General features: G+C 30.7%; 3 protein-coding genes across 6 annotated transcripts; 1 reads left to right on the top strand and 2 right to left on the bottom strand.

Moving 5' to 3' along the window:
• Positions 1 to 856: 856 nt before the first annotated feature.
• Positions 857 to 6436, bottom strand: TfIIA-L (transcription factor IIA L). Of its 3 annotated transcripts, none has more exons than XM_087412253.1 (7): positions 6038 to 6436; positions 4824 to 5034; positions 4126 to 4410; positions 3433 to 3641; positions 3155 to 3304; positions 2998 to 3087; positions 857 to 2893 (listed from the first exon to the last, which is right to left on the bottom strand). In XM_087412253.1, exons 1-7 carry the CDS (start codon positions 6059 to 6061, stop codon positions 2786 to 2788), a joined length of 1077 nt encoding a protein of 358 aa, XP_087268379.1. In that variant the 5' UTR covers positions 6062 to 6436; the 3' UTR covers positions 857 to 2785. The 3 variants fall into 3 exon arrangements, with proteins under 3 accessions (XP_087268379.1, XP_011058235.1, XP_011058236.1); XM_011059933.2 differs by having other exon boundaries at positions 4126 to 4455; positions 6038 to 6435; XM_011059934.2 differs by having other exon boundaries at positions 3155 to 3301; positions 4126 to 4455; positions 6038 to 6435.
• Positions 6437 to 7671: 1235 nt separating this feature from the next.
• Positions 7672 to 10554, top strand: Vps45 (vacuolar protein sorting 45). Its single transcript, XM_011059935.2, has 8 exons — positions 7672 to 8003; positions 8196 to 8394; positions 8494 to 8643; positions 8739 to 9118; positions 9302 to 9574; positions 9670 to 9834; positions 9915 to 10144; positions 10232 to 10554. Exons 1-8 carry the CDS (start codon positions 7911 to 7913, stop codon positions 10428 to 10430), a joined length of 1689 nt encoding a protein of 562 aa, XP_011058237.1. The 5' UTR covers positions 7672 to 7910; the 3' UTR covers positions 10431 to 10554.
• LOC105148292 (metaxin-1) lies at positions 10446 to 14666 on the bottom strand. 2 transcript variants are annotated; one of them, XM_011059937.2, is made up of 6 exons: positions 14230 to 14666; positions 13226 to 13476; positions 12408 to 12573; positions 11891 to 12277; positions 11393 to 11453; positions 10446 to 10748 (listed from the first exon to the last, which is right to left on the bottom strand). In XM_011059937.2, exons 1-6 carry the CDS (start codon positions 14314 to 14316, stop codon positions 10732 to 10734), a joined length of 969 nt encoding a protein of 322 aa, XP_011058239.1. In that variant the 5' UTR covers positions 14317 to 14666; the 3' UTR covers positions 10446 to 10731. The 2 variants fall into 2 exon arrangements, with proteins under 2 accessions (XP_011058239.1, XP_011058240.1); XM_011059938.2 differs by lacking the exon at positions 11393 to 11453 and having other exon boundaries at positions 14230 to 14660.
• Between the last annotated feature and the right edge of the window lie 166 nt (positions 14667 to 14832).

Genomic DNA, 14832 nt, shown 5'->3' with positions numbered 1-14832 from the left:
ATATATATAGAGGCACATTTTTTTTGCAAATGAAAATTTAAGATATTGAATTTGTAAGATTTAACAATCCTAATTCTTCAACGTTGAGAATGTTTCTATTTATGCCGTTTTAAATAAAATTTATAAAATTCGATTGTATGCCAAATGATATATGTTGAAAGATACAGGTTGTAAAAAATATTTATATTTTATGTTTGTGAAGAGTCTAATGAGAATGGATTCTTATCCGTACTTCATTGAGAAAGAAACATTACTACATAAAAGAATTTAATGAAATAAAATGTTTTACCATTAAACTGCCTGTAAATAGAACCAAAAATTGTATCAAATAAAATCTAATTAGAAACAATTCCATAAAATTGAAATAGGCATGCATCGATTTGAACATCTATATATAACAATAAATAAGAGACAAAATAAAGAATATAATTACGGACTATTAAATGCTCATCGTTAAAGAATTACGATTGTCCGAAAGTTTTTAAATTAACACGCGCATATATGCACATTTATAGAGAACAGTTTTCTTGTGAAATATTTATTTTCCAAATTCCAAGAAATTTAATTGAACTTGGAATATATAAGGCATATGGAGAATAATATATAGATGCTATAATATTTTATGAACAGCACCTATATATTATCATATTCTACAAGATATATGATTTTTGTCAAAATTTTCATAAAATATAATTATATGCCTTTTTGGTAACCTCAAGAGATTAGAAAGATTTAAAGGCCAAATTTTTAAAATAAATAACCTAGATTAAAAAATGTCATTCGAAAACTCTTCAGCAAAGAGTGATACAATACAATACAAAAATTGTACCACTATTTTGGCATATTCATAATCACATTATTAGTTTTGAAGAAATTTGTTTATATATTGTTCTCCAATTACACAATTATTTTAAATTAATAAAACATTAATTTCCGCTTACAAATTAAAATTTAAGAATAAATTTTTATACACACTGATTTTGTTTAAACTTTAGCGCATATAATAACTAAATTTGCTAATTCACGAATTTTATAACTTATTTGATGGTTTAAATTGTTCTGAAAGTTAGTTAATATAATTTTTTAATACAACTCCAAATAGATAATTGTTAAATATTAGATAAAAATTTAAAAATAATATGTTACAACACTTAAAAATATATATGTTGAAAAATATATATGTTACACTTAACAATATTAAATTATCTAAAGATTTTGAGTAAAACAAAAATTAAGTTTTATCACTTACAGAGCAATTTAAACTTTCTCAGCGAAACACCGATAATAGATCTCTTAAATGCTGAAATGTCCTCCATTCATTTTGCTAAATGAATTTGTCAATCCTGATAACAGTAATAAGACACATTTATTGTTCCAAATCACATATATGAACGGTGGTTTTGCAATCCTTTAAAATCCTTCAACTCAAACATACATACGATATCATATTGTTTTTAGATCATCACAAATAGAAAATGGAAGTCTACAACTTCCTGCCACATGAAAAAGTTCGTAATTGAGGATTTGAAAATATATATGTATATTAATATATATTATGTATATATCAGAAGAGTACACAATTTTCACATTCATTATCCGTGATGTTAGTGGCTCTAGATCCACTAATCGATATGGTGCTTTCGCCAATATGCATATATATATATATATATATATATATATATATATATATATAAAATCATTCAGTCAATATATATACATAACGCACTCCCGCTCCAATAAAGTTCATTCATTTGCTAGAAAAAGCTAACTAATCCATCGTGGATTGTTTTAAAAGGAATCTCGGCGCCCACAAGCAAGTTTCCACTAACGTATGACTAACAGTAGGAGAGAGATTCTTACATAATTTTTTAAAACTTATATATTCGTAATTTGCACTATATAAAAATCAAGGTTAACAACAAGGTTACTTGTAATGCCGTTACTTTGTGATAATAATAATTTGATAATGATATTGTGAATTTTTTACGATAACATCAGAGCTAGAAAAATAAATCGGTATTTGTAATGGATTGAGTCATTTGTTATAGAAAAAAATAACTCTTTTTTTCATTAATTTGTAACGCATTACTTTTTTTACTCGCATTTCTTGTAACGAGTAACGTTACTCGTTACTTTATTAGTTTTTTTTTATAACACGTAATGGTGACAAATTACTTTTCAAAGTGACTTTGTTAATTTTAGCATTTAATTAGTTAGCATTATCGTCATAAAAAATTACATTATCAAATTGTTTACTATAGAAAGTAATAGCAAAGTAACGTTTGCCAACCCTGATAAAAATCATATGTATTAGCCCCTGCTCCTCTTGATTTTCGATCTTGAATTTTTCTAAATTCAAAAAAATGTAATTCGAATGAAAAATATAATTAATGTATTAATAGAATATTCAAGATTGTTTAATAGTAACAGAATAAAAAAATAAAACCTAACATATTTTTAACGTTTGTTTTGTTTTTATTTATTTTCAACAAGTAGAATCGGCATATCTAAATACCTCGAATATCCTATTCAGAGGGTTAAAAATATAACACAAAATTAAGAATATGATATTTCTAATAACTTGATAATGTTCATCATTGTTTCCCTACTGTTGTTTTCTTGTTTGCGGCAGCATCACGCAATCGATAGAAGAATTATCGTAGAGATTATCGTTATCTGTCATATTAACGCGATTTCACGTGAACACATCAAGTTGCCTTTATACGCAGTGTCCCTGAGTCGAGCTTACGTGTGGGCAACACGATATTCACAACGCACTTAAGAGTTACCATTCAGCGTCCCCATTTGCCTTTTGGAACACATAATCTTTTCCAGATAGATTCATTATACCGTCCTTCAAATAAAATTTCCACTTATTCCGACTCCTTGTAATCTGAAAATAAAACCTTATCATATGTGACTCCGAGTTGAAACATCGTAATATAGAGTATTACATAAACTTTATCGTAAATTTAAACATAAATCGCTATCTCATACCTTATCATACTGGCAGACGACTACATTATCGGTGTCGAAGAGATCAGCAGGATCGTCGTCCGTAACATCATCTTCGGAATTAAGGGGTTCCTAATACAAATAATTCTCTTGTGAGATAATCACTCAACTTATGTGAAATTTATTTATAAATATTAACCTCTTCACGAGCCGCAGCCTCATCGTTTTCTTCCTCCTCTTTCTCATCTATATCTTCATCATCATCATCGTTATCCTCTTCTTCCTCTTCATCGTCATCGTCAGTAGAATCACCGACTCCTCCGTCTAACTGATTTATATTATTTTGCTGCTGGAAAAATGTATAACGTACGATATGTTATCTATATAATATACATACACATGTGTAAGCACTTATCTATTATCTTATCTTTTCCATTATGTTCTCTCAGTCTGCATAGACTAAATATTTCATTCTACCTGATTTTGAGGTGGCCTTTGTGTAACGACACTGTTTGTACTTTGTGTAACCACTTGAAGAGGCTGATTCACTTGTAATGGAGTTAATGCTGCTTGCCCTTGCAGCGTAGAATTTACATGCTGTTGCAACAGAGTCGAAGCTAAATTTGCTGGAAGACCCATAGCGGCGGAAATTACCGGACCTGTTAAAATTGTATGCAGTTGATTTGCTGAAAAGAAAAACAAATAATCTTTTTATTTATATAGATAAATAGTTGACATGTGTACATATATGTGTGTTTACAAAAGATTTTTTCACAAAATAAACACACACACTCCCTATTCTTTTTTAACTGAACTTTGTACTTTATTTTTTCTCTTTTTTTCTTCAACGTAGAGAGAAAAGGAGGAGAGACGAGCTGTGCAGAAAGTTAAGCTAAAAAGAATAAGCCTTAAAATAAATTATAATAACAATATCTGGAGACACAATAGTGTCTCGGCGCTAAGACAAGGAACGCTGCCATACTTCTTTATAAATATATCTATATATTCATATTACAATATAGACGTAAATATATTTTTATCATACAAAACTTTATGGAGATTTGTATTATACTATAAAAATTATCTAACAAAATATGAAATATACAAAAAAAAATTCAATCAATCTGTGTTACACAAATTGATTTTAATGAAACACAGTAAAAGCCTCACCTTGAAGAGCAGATGCAGGAACTTGTATGCTTAAAATACGTTGTGGTCCATCTGGCACGCCAGCTTGTGGAGGTAAGGTAATCTGTATGGGTACTTGTCGTTCAAGTACAGCTGAAGCGGTCACCACTTGTTGCACTGGCGTCGTCGAATGTTGCTGCTGTTGCTGCAATGTTGTTCCTGTGGAAGGATGTGTGTGTTGTTGAGGTTGTGACGGTTGCTGCGGCTGTGCTTGCACTTGCTGCTGCTGTTGCTGTTGTGATTGTTGTTGAGGTTGCGTTTGCGATACTGTATTTCCAGCAGATGGTTGTACAAAATGATTTCCTACATTAGCTGTTACAACATCAAATTTATAGCAATAATCTATTCATATAAAATGTATCACCATTACTGAATGTTCTACACTCAATAGCAGTGAACCATCTTGTATATAAATTATATCGCAATTCACTGTAATAAGTCATTTGTTAATTATACAATTCAATCTATCAATTAAAGCTATTATTTTTTACAACTTTGAAGATTCGAAGTCCTGAAAGAATGTAAATTTTCAAAGTTAACTTTAAACACTGAAGTATTCAAAGCTCTTAATATTCTTCAAACTTCTTAATATTCAGAATTAATTTCAAAAATTCAAATTCTTTCAAAACTTTGAATTTTCGAAGTTGTCAAAAGTAACAATATTTATTATCAATGCGTACCTTTATTGACAGACACAGTTTTGTGCGTATTGATTTGAGGAACTTGCGGCTCTGGTGGATCTGGATTTAATTCCACGGCCTTGCTGGCCATTAGTTTTCCTTCCCATATTTGTTTGAGCTCTAGTAAAACCTGCTCATCCACACCTTCGTCCATAAATGACTCTCGTACTCCCGATATTACATCTTCTATCACAGTGTTGTATAATTTCAGCTATATATAAAACGATTTATGTAGTATTCTTTTGATGTTGCAAGAATATTAAAAATATACATACACTGAAAAAAAATTTATTAAATTTTAATACACATTTTAAATACTAAACATTTACTTACAGTAAATATTTACTTTAAAAAAGTAATCATTAAATCACATTAATTTTCTTGGATCAAATAAATGTGTTTACATTTAGTAAATATTTAGTTTTATTTATTTAGTATTATTCGAATAAACATTCATTAAAATTTAATGAATTTTTTCAGTCCATATGCTTACAGCATATAGCATATATTTCCATAAATTATAATTTATTTTAATAATCATACTAATCAATAAATGTTACATAAGCATAAATATGCAAATGCATTGTTATTAAAAGATTAAAATATAAATCTATTATATATGTACACAAATTATATTATTTCTGTATATCTTTTATATTCAAATTAGTGCCTTCTATCCAAATCCTCTTTGACAATAATCAAACATAAACTTAGAAAGATATTAGAAGCATAAAAGGAATATAATTGTATATTGCATAGAAATTTACACTTGCAAATTTATACTGTCCCAATTTAACTTATTCCAGCATTTCTATCAAGCTAGAGATACTGAGAATTCTACATCAAGGAAAAGATTCTATTTGACTAAACTAGTCAAGTATGTAAACAGTTGAACATTTGCTCAGAGATATCATAGTGGCATGTAAGGTGCAGCTTGGTATTTAAATATTAAATGACTGTATGTTAAAGTCAGAGAGCCACGTCGAACAACGCAAACGTGTCATCATTAAGACCTTTCAGTCCAAGGTACGACTTCCCCGATGCTCTTGCAGTCGAGCGTACCGCGCCGCCGGATGCGCGCGGCATTCCCCAGTGAATAGCGAAAGATCCAGAAAAATCCGGAAGAAAACTCTTCGTTATCTCGGGGAATCGTCCGGAATGCGTAAACGCTTGTGAAACGCTAACATTCAGCATAACGCTCGATTTCTACTCACCACGCTGGTCTGGCTGAGAGCCATCGTGGCGTGACACGCACGATCGGCGTGGATGCACGCCCGACCGGGAAGGGAAGCAAAACACCGACGATTCGCAAGGATGTTATCCTGCCCGCGTCGTTACAGAACTTTCAGAAGCCACACCGGTGCATCGTCGAGAGACGAGGGGAGGAAGGTTTCGGAATTCTCGCGCCGATCAGTACTCGTGAAAGCAAAATGCAAAGCGCACGGCAACAATCCGCCTCGCTCCGTTCCGCGCTCCATCCACGAAGGCACGAATACCGTCGACAATGGTCGGCAACCTTCGGGCTGGCCGTAAACCGCGCATGCTCACCAATGCTCGCGCGACCTACGACCCTACGAGCGCCCGGTCTCTTTGGGGCCTTCGAGCCGTGGCATGAGAAGCATTTATACTAGCCGTAAAGGCGCGTTCACACCTTGGACGGAAAAGCAAAAAGCGAAAAAGCAGCAGCCAATCAGAACTCTAGCTGGTAGTCTACAATTTCGACTTTTTGTACTACTAAGGGTACGGTCAACGCGATGCTACAAACGTTTTGAAATGTTTTTTAATTGGTCAGTTTGCAAAATTCTTTCTTCTAATTGGTTCATTAAACGCTTCAAAGCGTTTGTAGTGAGACTTTAACCACAGTCTAAAGCCCAAGACACAATACGAAAGAATAGCGATAGAAATAACACCTATCAGAAATTGTGTATTTCGATATATCCGATTTCTAGGTTGAAATCGTATTATTGCTATCGATATCGCTATTCTCTCGCATTGTGTTTTGGACTTTATTATCAACGTAAGTTCTTGACTATTGCTTTTCTGCTTTCTGCTTTTTCATCAAGGTGTGAACGCATTCTAATGCCCGTGTCACACCACGCATTGGAGATTGAGGCCTAGTTTCATGCTAGTTAATTTAATCGACGTTGACTGACCAATCACGTTTGCTGTTTAGTAGAATTGACCAATTACAGTTGATAGTTTTATTCCGATTAGGATTAATCGGCATTGGTGAAATCAGGCTTGAAAATTGCGAATTAGAAATTAGAATTTGACAAATGGGATAATTTTAATTTTAATCTGTTTTGTTCTAATTGGCTGAATTCTAATCCTCAATTCGCAATCTGTAATTGATCAATCACGGTTGATTATTTCCTTTTCATTCGATTGATCTGTTCTTAAGTTTGTTCCTTTTGCTAAATTCTTATATTTTTCCTCCTTTTTTCTTAATTTTTTGGAAAAAAAAGAAAAAGGAAGTATTTATACTGATGCTATTTTTTTATCAAATGAATGACATCATCTTAATTCATTAATGACTTTTAAAATAATGTTTAAACTAAAATTGATGTCATTTTTTTATCTTACGATTTTTCTGTCTGGATAAAAAGTTTGTACTTTTCAGCTAAAAGTTCTTCTTGAAGGTTTATTTCTTCTACTTTTCTTTTCACTTTGAAAAAAAAAAGATGAATGATTCAATTCAGCTAAAAAAATAGACGGAATAGTACAGGTATTACTTGATACTTAATCGCACTGATTATATTAACAGCAACTTGATCAATCGGAGTCCAATCAGAAGGACATCACGTGACAAATCTCGCCATGTTCGAAACGGACCAATCAACGAAGAATCGGAGGACCAGCTATGCTATTGCGAACGACGTTTTATATCTAAATTTTATGTATGTGTTGTCAAAATTTGTTAGTATGTGTTATGGTACTTCAGTAGATTTTATGTGGAGTGTATATGTACGACTATACATATGTATCTCTGTAACTAATCGCGTTTAATTTAAACAAAATATGAATTTAGCGTAGTATACGCGCGCGTAATACTTTAACCACATTTGAAGTGTTAATCTAATTGTCAAGATGAACGTCGTCACCGCTTTGAAGTTTTATATAACGAGGATGACAGAAGACAGCGGTCCTGGTATGAAAGTTCTGTTAATGGATAAACAAACGGTAGGCACGATAAATACTGTGAATTACGTTTATTTGTTTTTTGTCAGAACTTCTCTTCTGTCTTTTCTTTTCCTCTTTAATTACATGTCTATTTCACTTTAAGCACAAACAATATAATTAAGCTATAAAAAAGCAGCAATAATTGACAGGTTTCAAAGATCATCATTCCTCTGTCATTTTTTTAAATTTTAGACAAGTATAGTCAGCCTGCTGTACAGTCAGTCTGAAATATTGATGAAAGAAGTATACCTGTTTGAACGGATAGACACAGCTGCACATAATGACACATTGAAACATTTGACATGTATAGTATTTGTAAGACCGACAAAGGAAAATATTGATTTGCTTTGTAAAGAGCTCAGATACCCTAAATATGGAGTATATTATATTTGTAAGTAACATGGTGTCCCTATAAAAATTATATTCTTAATAAGACATGGAAAAGCTAAGCTGAGAATAAAAAGTAATGATAGCTAATAAACTTAATTAGATTTCAGTAACATTATTGCGAAAGCTGATATAAAGCTTCTGGCAGAAAGCGACGAGCGAGAGGTAGTCAGGGAGGTGCATGAATTCTATGCGGATTATCTAGCAATTAATCCTCATTTATTTTCGCTTGGAATAAATGCCTGCTCCGAAGGTAATATTTTTTCATAAACTCATTTCTATATAGATAAGAAAAACTATTTAACAAAGACTATTTTTCATATTGTCCATTTGTGTTAACAATTAAAGGATTGACTTGGGATCCAGTACATTTACACAGAACTGTCCAAGGAATTACTTCTGTTTTGTTATCACTAAAAAAATGCCCATATATTAGATATCAACATAGTTCAGATATGGCAAAGAGATTAGCAGAGAAGATAAGAGAAGTGCTCAGTAAAGAATCGAATTCTTTTGAATTCAGACAGGAATCTAATCCTCTCCTTCTGATAATTGATAGGAGAGACGATCCTGTCACACCATTACTGAATCAGTGGACATATCAAGCAATGGTACACGAATTATTAACGATTAATAATAATCGAGTCAACTTATCTCACGTAAAAGGCATTTCGAAAGAATTGAAAGAAGTTGTTCTAAGTGCAGAACATGATGACTTTTATGCTAATGTAAGAACATATTTCATTTAATTTTATATGTGCATTTATGTTTGAAATACTAGTAGAAGTAGACATAAATTAAATAAAAGTTATACTTTTGAATGATATTTTATGTATAATTTTGATTTTTAAAATAATTTTCGAAATTTTATTTTTTATGAAAGATTGTTAAAAGAATATATTCTTAAGCAGAACTTGTATCTAAACTTTGGAGAAATAGGACAAACGATAAAAGAATTAATGGATGAATTTCAAAAGAAAGCAAAGAAGCATCAAAAGGTTGAAAGCATAGCTGATATGAAGCACTTCGTAGAGACGTATCCGCTTTTCAAGAAACTTTCTGGAACCGTATCGAAACATGTTACGGTAGTTGGAGAGCTTTCATCTCTAGTAGAAAAGCACAATTTGTTAGAAGTATCAGAATTGGAACAAGAACTGAGTTGCCAAACCGATCATTCCTCGCAGGTAATATCTTCAAAAACCGATTAAAAAAATTTTATATGTATCTCTTTGAGATGTGTGTATATATATATATATTTTTTTTATCGTTCTGTTTACAGCTGCAGAAGATAAAAGCACTTATCGGTAATCAAAAGGTACGAGATGTGGATACTGTTCGACTCGTCATGCTTTATGCGCTGCATTATGAAAAACATGCGAGCAATGATATAAACGGTTTAGTAGAATTACTTAAGAAGAGAAATGTTTTAGACAAATATATTAAGGTATTTATATATAACTGATGTGTTTTTGAGAAAAATATGTATACATACATAATACATATATAAATCTAATATATTTCCAGCTTGTATATAATATACTAGAATATAGTGGTGTTAACACAAGACAGAATAATTTATTTGATAGAGAAGCAGTTGCTAAAATAACCAAAAAGTTATTCAAAGGATTAAGTGGAGTAGATAATATATACACGCAACATTGTCCTTTAATAAATGAAACATTAGAGGACTTAATCAAAGGAAGATTAAGTACACAGGCATTTCCATATCTCGGTAACATGATAATGTCACGAAGGTAAATTACTTATAAATTAAATAACAAACTATATACACATGCATATTAGATATAAATTATATACAACATATTGTCCCATTTTTATAGACCTCAAGACACAATAATATTCATGATTGGAGGTACAACTTATGAAGAAAGTTTGGCTGTTTATAATTTAAATAAACAAAATCCGGGTATAAAAATTATTCTAGGTGGTACCACTATACACAATTTTAAAAGTTTCGCGGAAGAAGTGCACCATGCCACGAGTGGTATCTTAATGCGATATAAAATCGGAAAAAATTAATAATGTTGGTATATGTCATATTCCAAAATATTTATTTACTTTGTTATATATTTTGCTATTTATACATTATAATATCTCCCTTTCTTTTTTTCTGTATCACGAATATAAGACTATTCCACACCAAGACTTTCGAACGTAAACTTTCACTGCGAAATATTGCATGAAATGGGATATTATTCTTGTGGATTTAATAATTTTACATTCCCTATCTTTATCGTAAAAACATAATTTTCTTTTTGCTAACTGCTATTCATCATCCTCGTCATTCAGCATATATTCCATTGGTACATCTAAGATTTCGTCATCCTTTGCTGGTACCTTTAATAAATATGTATTATTTTTTTTTAATATGCAATGAGCAAAAAAAAATATATATATATATTGGCTGTTGAATTTTGTGATTTGAATATTCTACACTACCATTTTTATAATAGAATATTCCAAATTAAAAATCTAAAAATAAATTTAAAGCTAAATGAAAAATTTTATTAATTATTTCCATTTTTTGTTAAGTTTTATACTTTCTTGATTATTTATTGTCTTAAAAAATTATTTCTATTAATTTCTAAACATTTTATTAAGGAATAATTCTTAAATTATTTACTTCTATCACTTTTTGATACATCACAAGTATTAATATGCATATAAAACATTTAAGGTTCTTATTAATAAAAAGTCTACATTAAATTTTAGAATATTTTATAAATATAATTCTACATCTAATGTTAGAATATTTAAATTCTTCCCCTCCCATGTTATTTACAGGAATGTAATTTTTCCACTTTAGAGACTAAATAAAAATAAGCCACTATTTAGCCACTTTAATTGTAAATATCAACTTATCGCAATTTTTTAAGGTGTATGCGGTAAGAAGAAAAAATGTATTTATTCTATATAAAAATTGATATTAATTGGTTAATTTCCATGTAAAAATATATTATCAATGTGCAACTAATACTCACGTTTTCTTTTCTTCTTAGAAATTTTAATAAATTTTCTGCTTCTTAACAAATATACTAGCACCTACAAATAAAGCTACTTGTAGCTTCAACCTCAGCATTTGTACTGTTTCTTTTTTAGAAAGAATGTATTTATATAAATAATATCTTTTTATGATAAAGGATTTTGTGCTTTCTCTATATTACAGATATATTTTACTAAATTGATTATAAAAATTACATTTAGCTGTACAAAATATATCCAATTTAAGCAAAAATATAGAAAATTTTGTTATATAAAAAGAAATTTTCTCATGCAAAAATTTGTTACAGTATTTATGAATAAATACATATATATTGACTTATTGTGATAAAGACAATTCATACTAAATGTTCTCAAAATAAAGATAAAAAGATAGGAAAACCAATTAATATCCAACATAAATTCTATTGCGAGAATTCTTCACGAGTCTACGATATACATTCTACCATATTTGTTTTCTCTATATAAACGAAACTTACCTCTACAATACCAGTGGATAATGCATATCCTGCCATTGCTATTGTAGCAGCAAGCGCAGCAAGGATCTGATTTCTTCTTTTATTGGGAAATTCAGTTTCAGAATCTCTTCTTAATCTCTCAGTATTTTTTTCAGCCTTCTGCTTCTCATAAGTCTGATATTCTTCTTCAAAATACCTCTGTGATATACGCGACACATATTTCTCTAAATTTGTACAGGCTTTTAGATGATTTTGTAAGGCTGGATTTGGTAATGGAGCCTTGAGCAATGGTGCCAGATATGAGTATATAATGGCATCTATTGTGCTAGGCTGCTGTCCACAAAAGAAATCTCTATCTCCAAGCCTTATAGATAATAATGTTAAACATTTTTGTGCTTCCGAATACACCTGTTGTTACATAGATGCTTAAAGTTAATCAAAATAAGTTTTTTTTTGCATTTAAACATTACATTTTCTCTCGTTATGTAAATATCTTCCTATGCATTTAATATATTTTAAATTATTCTGCATGTTATACCTCATTTTCTATAACATTTATATTATCTTCCAGAGGATATAAATTTTGCATCAAAGCATGTGCTTGCCGCTCAAATTTTCCTGGGTAATAGAAATTGAACGGAAAAGGCAGCGCTTTGCAGTACCACGGTCTAATTAATTCATCTAGATTTTTCTTATCTATCCACCTAAAAATAATTTAAACGATATATCTTATGTTATATGTGCTATAATTACAAAAGTTATGATCTTACTCTAATTATACTAAAATGTACTTGCTAATGTGAAGCTATTAACATTTGTACAAAACCAGAGGACTAGACAAACATATATGCAATGACTAGAATAATATGCATCTCATGTTTAAAGATGTTTTGATATTACTATTTGAGACAAATTCATAATTCATTTATCTTATTATTATTATTATTATTATTATTTAGATACAAATTACTAGCCATTTGTAATTATGAATTTTGCTTTGCATATTAAAAAATCAGCTTTTCTTAAATAGTATTTGAAAGCCTTTCTTAATAATTTCTTTTCTTAATAATACTTAAAGTGCTAGAAAAATTCTGTAGAATTTAATGAACTAATATTTTAAATATAAACATTAAATATAAACAATAATTTTAAATTTTGAAGATCAATTTCTCAGAAAAATTTTCAACAACAACAAGGATGAATAAATAAGTTATTTTTTAATAGATTTAATTAGATTTTCAATAGAACTACAAATTTCTCAGTCTTTCTGTTATGAATAAATTAATTTTAATAACATTGAAATTTCATAAGCAATGAGTTGCATTTTGTTCTAATATGCGTTTCTATACCTCATACCATATAAATTGGAAGGCTGGATACAACTTTTCCTTAAGCAGAGCATCATAAGCCATGACGTCTGCGCATTGCTTATCATTTAAAGTATAGTCAGAATTATAATGTTTCGCTCTAAAAAAGGGCAATATATCTTTAACTGTATCCAAAGTATGTAGACCAGTCTTAAGCAAAGGTAATCGACCGTTTGGTGTTCTAAACGGATTGCTTGCTAGATTTATTTTTAAAGGTACCCCACTGAATTTAGCATATGCCTACAAATAACATGATACTGTATTAGGAAATGAATCACAACCTGTTATATCATCAGGATGTTATAATACATTATTATTAAATAAATTAAGACATGAATAAATTAATAGACATTGAGTTTTCAATAATAAAATAATTATAATTTCTGATAGAGAATATACAGATTATTATGATTTGGAAGGCTATTTAACACTCAGCTTTCAACAAATCAACTTAGATATAATGAAGCAGATAGGTATGTATTTTACCAGATAGATATATATTTCATGTCTTTTTGGTTTTCATTTTATTAGTATCATATCCAGCTAATACTTTACATATCCTGATATCTCTACACACATTTTATTATTATTCTAATACATTTCTAAGGCAGCAAGTACCTTTTCAATGATTTCTTTGATCAACCATAATATTACAAATTTTTGTAATATTATTAATATTATTAAATAAATTTCGAATGAAAATTCTGTTAAAATTCAATAAAAATTCTCCAGGGAATATCGCTCTGTCATCTGCTTCCTCTTTAAAGATAAAATTCGCCAAGAGTCTTTTATTTTCAATTAGGATAATCGCTGCAGATGCTCTGACGTTTTTCAAAGATTCTTGTTGGCCGAAGAATCCACGCTACATGGAAATATACTAGACATTTCTCGCACGTGTCGCACTTGGCGAATTCTATGAATAGGAGAAAAAGGGGGCTGCCGAAATTAATCAGCGTGCGCGTGCTATAACCTATATTCATTGACTCGACGTACCAGAACTTGCAAACATTCCACGTCGACCGACGGCAAGCCCCAGTCGCCCTTCCACACGTCCAGCTGTAGCACTTCGGCGTTGGTCATTTTCGAAAATTTGCATCGCCAGTAAAACTACACGCGCTCGCACGAGCGAATCCCTCGTCCGTCGAGAATCCCCTCCTCGGTAAACAATACAGCGTCGCGTGGCATGTTGCAAGTTAGAACAGGTTAGAAACGCTTCCCGAAGTAGGCTGAACTTTTTGCACTTTTCGTCTGCCTTTTTTTCCAACAATAGGTTTGTTTATCCGGATTGTTTGAAATCTCCAGAACTTTTGCACTTAAAACGAGATAAATATATATTCGGACGTTGAAAAGAGAGAAAGCGAAGATGTTGAGTGCAAAAAGTGCAAACGTCAAAGAATCTCTCCGACAATGTGAATGGATCTCGTGTACTTTTCACTTTAAATGCAATACGGCTCAGCAGGAAGCAGCAGAATCTTGGTGTGAATGGACCTTAAGAATTAGCTGAACGTAGCATTTCAAACGATCTTAAATAATATTGTTTTCACTGGAAGATTTTCCTTTATTTGGAAGATTTGAAAACCTAAATTCTCGGAAGAT

The sequence above is a fragment of the Acromyrmex echinatior genome, chromosome 13 (genome assembly GCF_024713525.1).
Source record: "Acromyrmex echinatior isolate Ae372 chromosome 13, ASM2471352v2, whole genome shotgun sequence".
NCBI classification, from domain to species: Eukaryota; Metazoa; Arthropoda; class Insecta; order Hymenoptera; family Formicidae; genus Acromyrmex; species Acromyrmex echinatior.
Note: the sequence above shows the minus strand (reverse complement) of the source record. Positions and strands in the feature narration are given on the sequence as shown.

Coding starts and splice junctions, on each gene's coding strand:
- TfIIA-L (XM_011059933.2), bottom strand. CDS start 6,061: ATGGCTCTCAGCCAGACCAGCGTG. Junction 3,642..4,125: donor TCCTGCATCTGCTCTTCAAG/GTGAGGCTTTTA, acceptor TTTTCTTTTCAG/CAAATCAACTGCATACAATT. Junction 2,894..2,997: donor TCGTCTGCCAGTATGATAAG/GTATGAGATAGC, acceptor TTTTATTTTCAG/ATTACAAGGAGTCGGAATAA.
- Vps45 (XM_011059935.2), top strand. CDS start 7,911: ATGAACGTCGTCACCGCTTTGAAGTTTTATATAACGAGGATGACAGAA. Junction 8,395..8,493: donor ATATGGAGTATATTATATTT/GTAAGTAACATG, acceptor AAACTTAATTAG/ATTTCAGTAACATTATTGCG. Junction 9,575..9,669: donor AAACCGATCATTCCTCGCAG/GTAATATCTTCA, acceptor TTCTGTTTACAG/CTGCAGAAGATAAAAGCACT.
- LOC105148292 (XM_011059937.2), bottom strand. CDS start 14,316: ATGACCAACGCCGAAGTGCTACAGCTGGACGTGTGGAAGGGCGACTGG. Junction 12,574..13,225: donor CCAGCCTTCCAATTTATATG/GTATGAGGTATA, acceptor AATTATTTTTAG/GTGGATAGATAAGAAAAATC. Junction 12,278..12,407: donor TAAATGTTATAGAAAATGAG/GTATAACATGCA, acceptor ATGTAACAACAG/GTGTATTCGGAAGCACAAAA.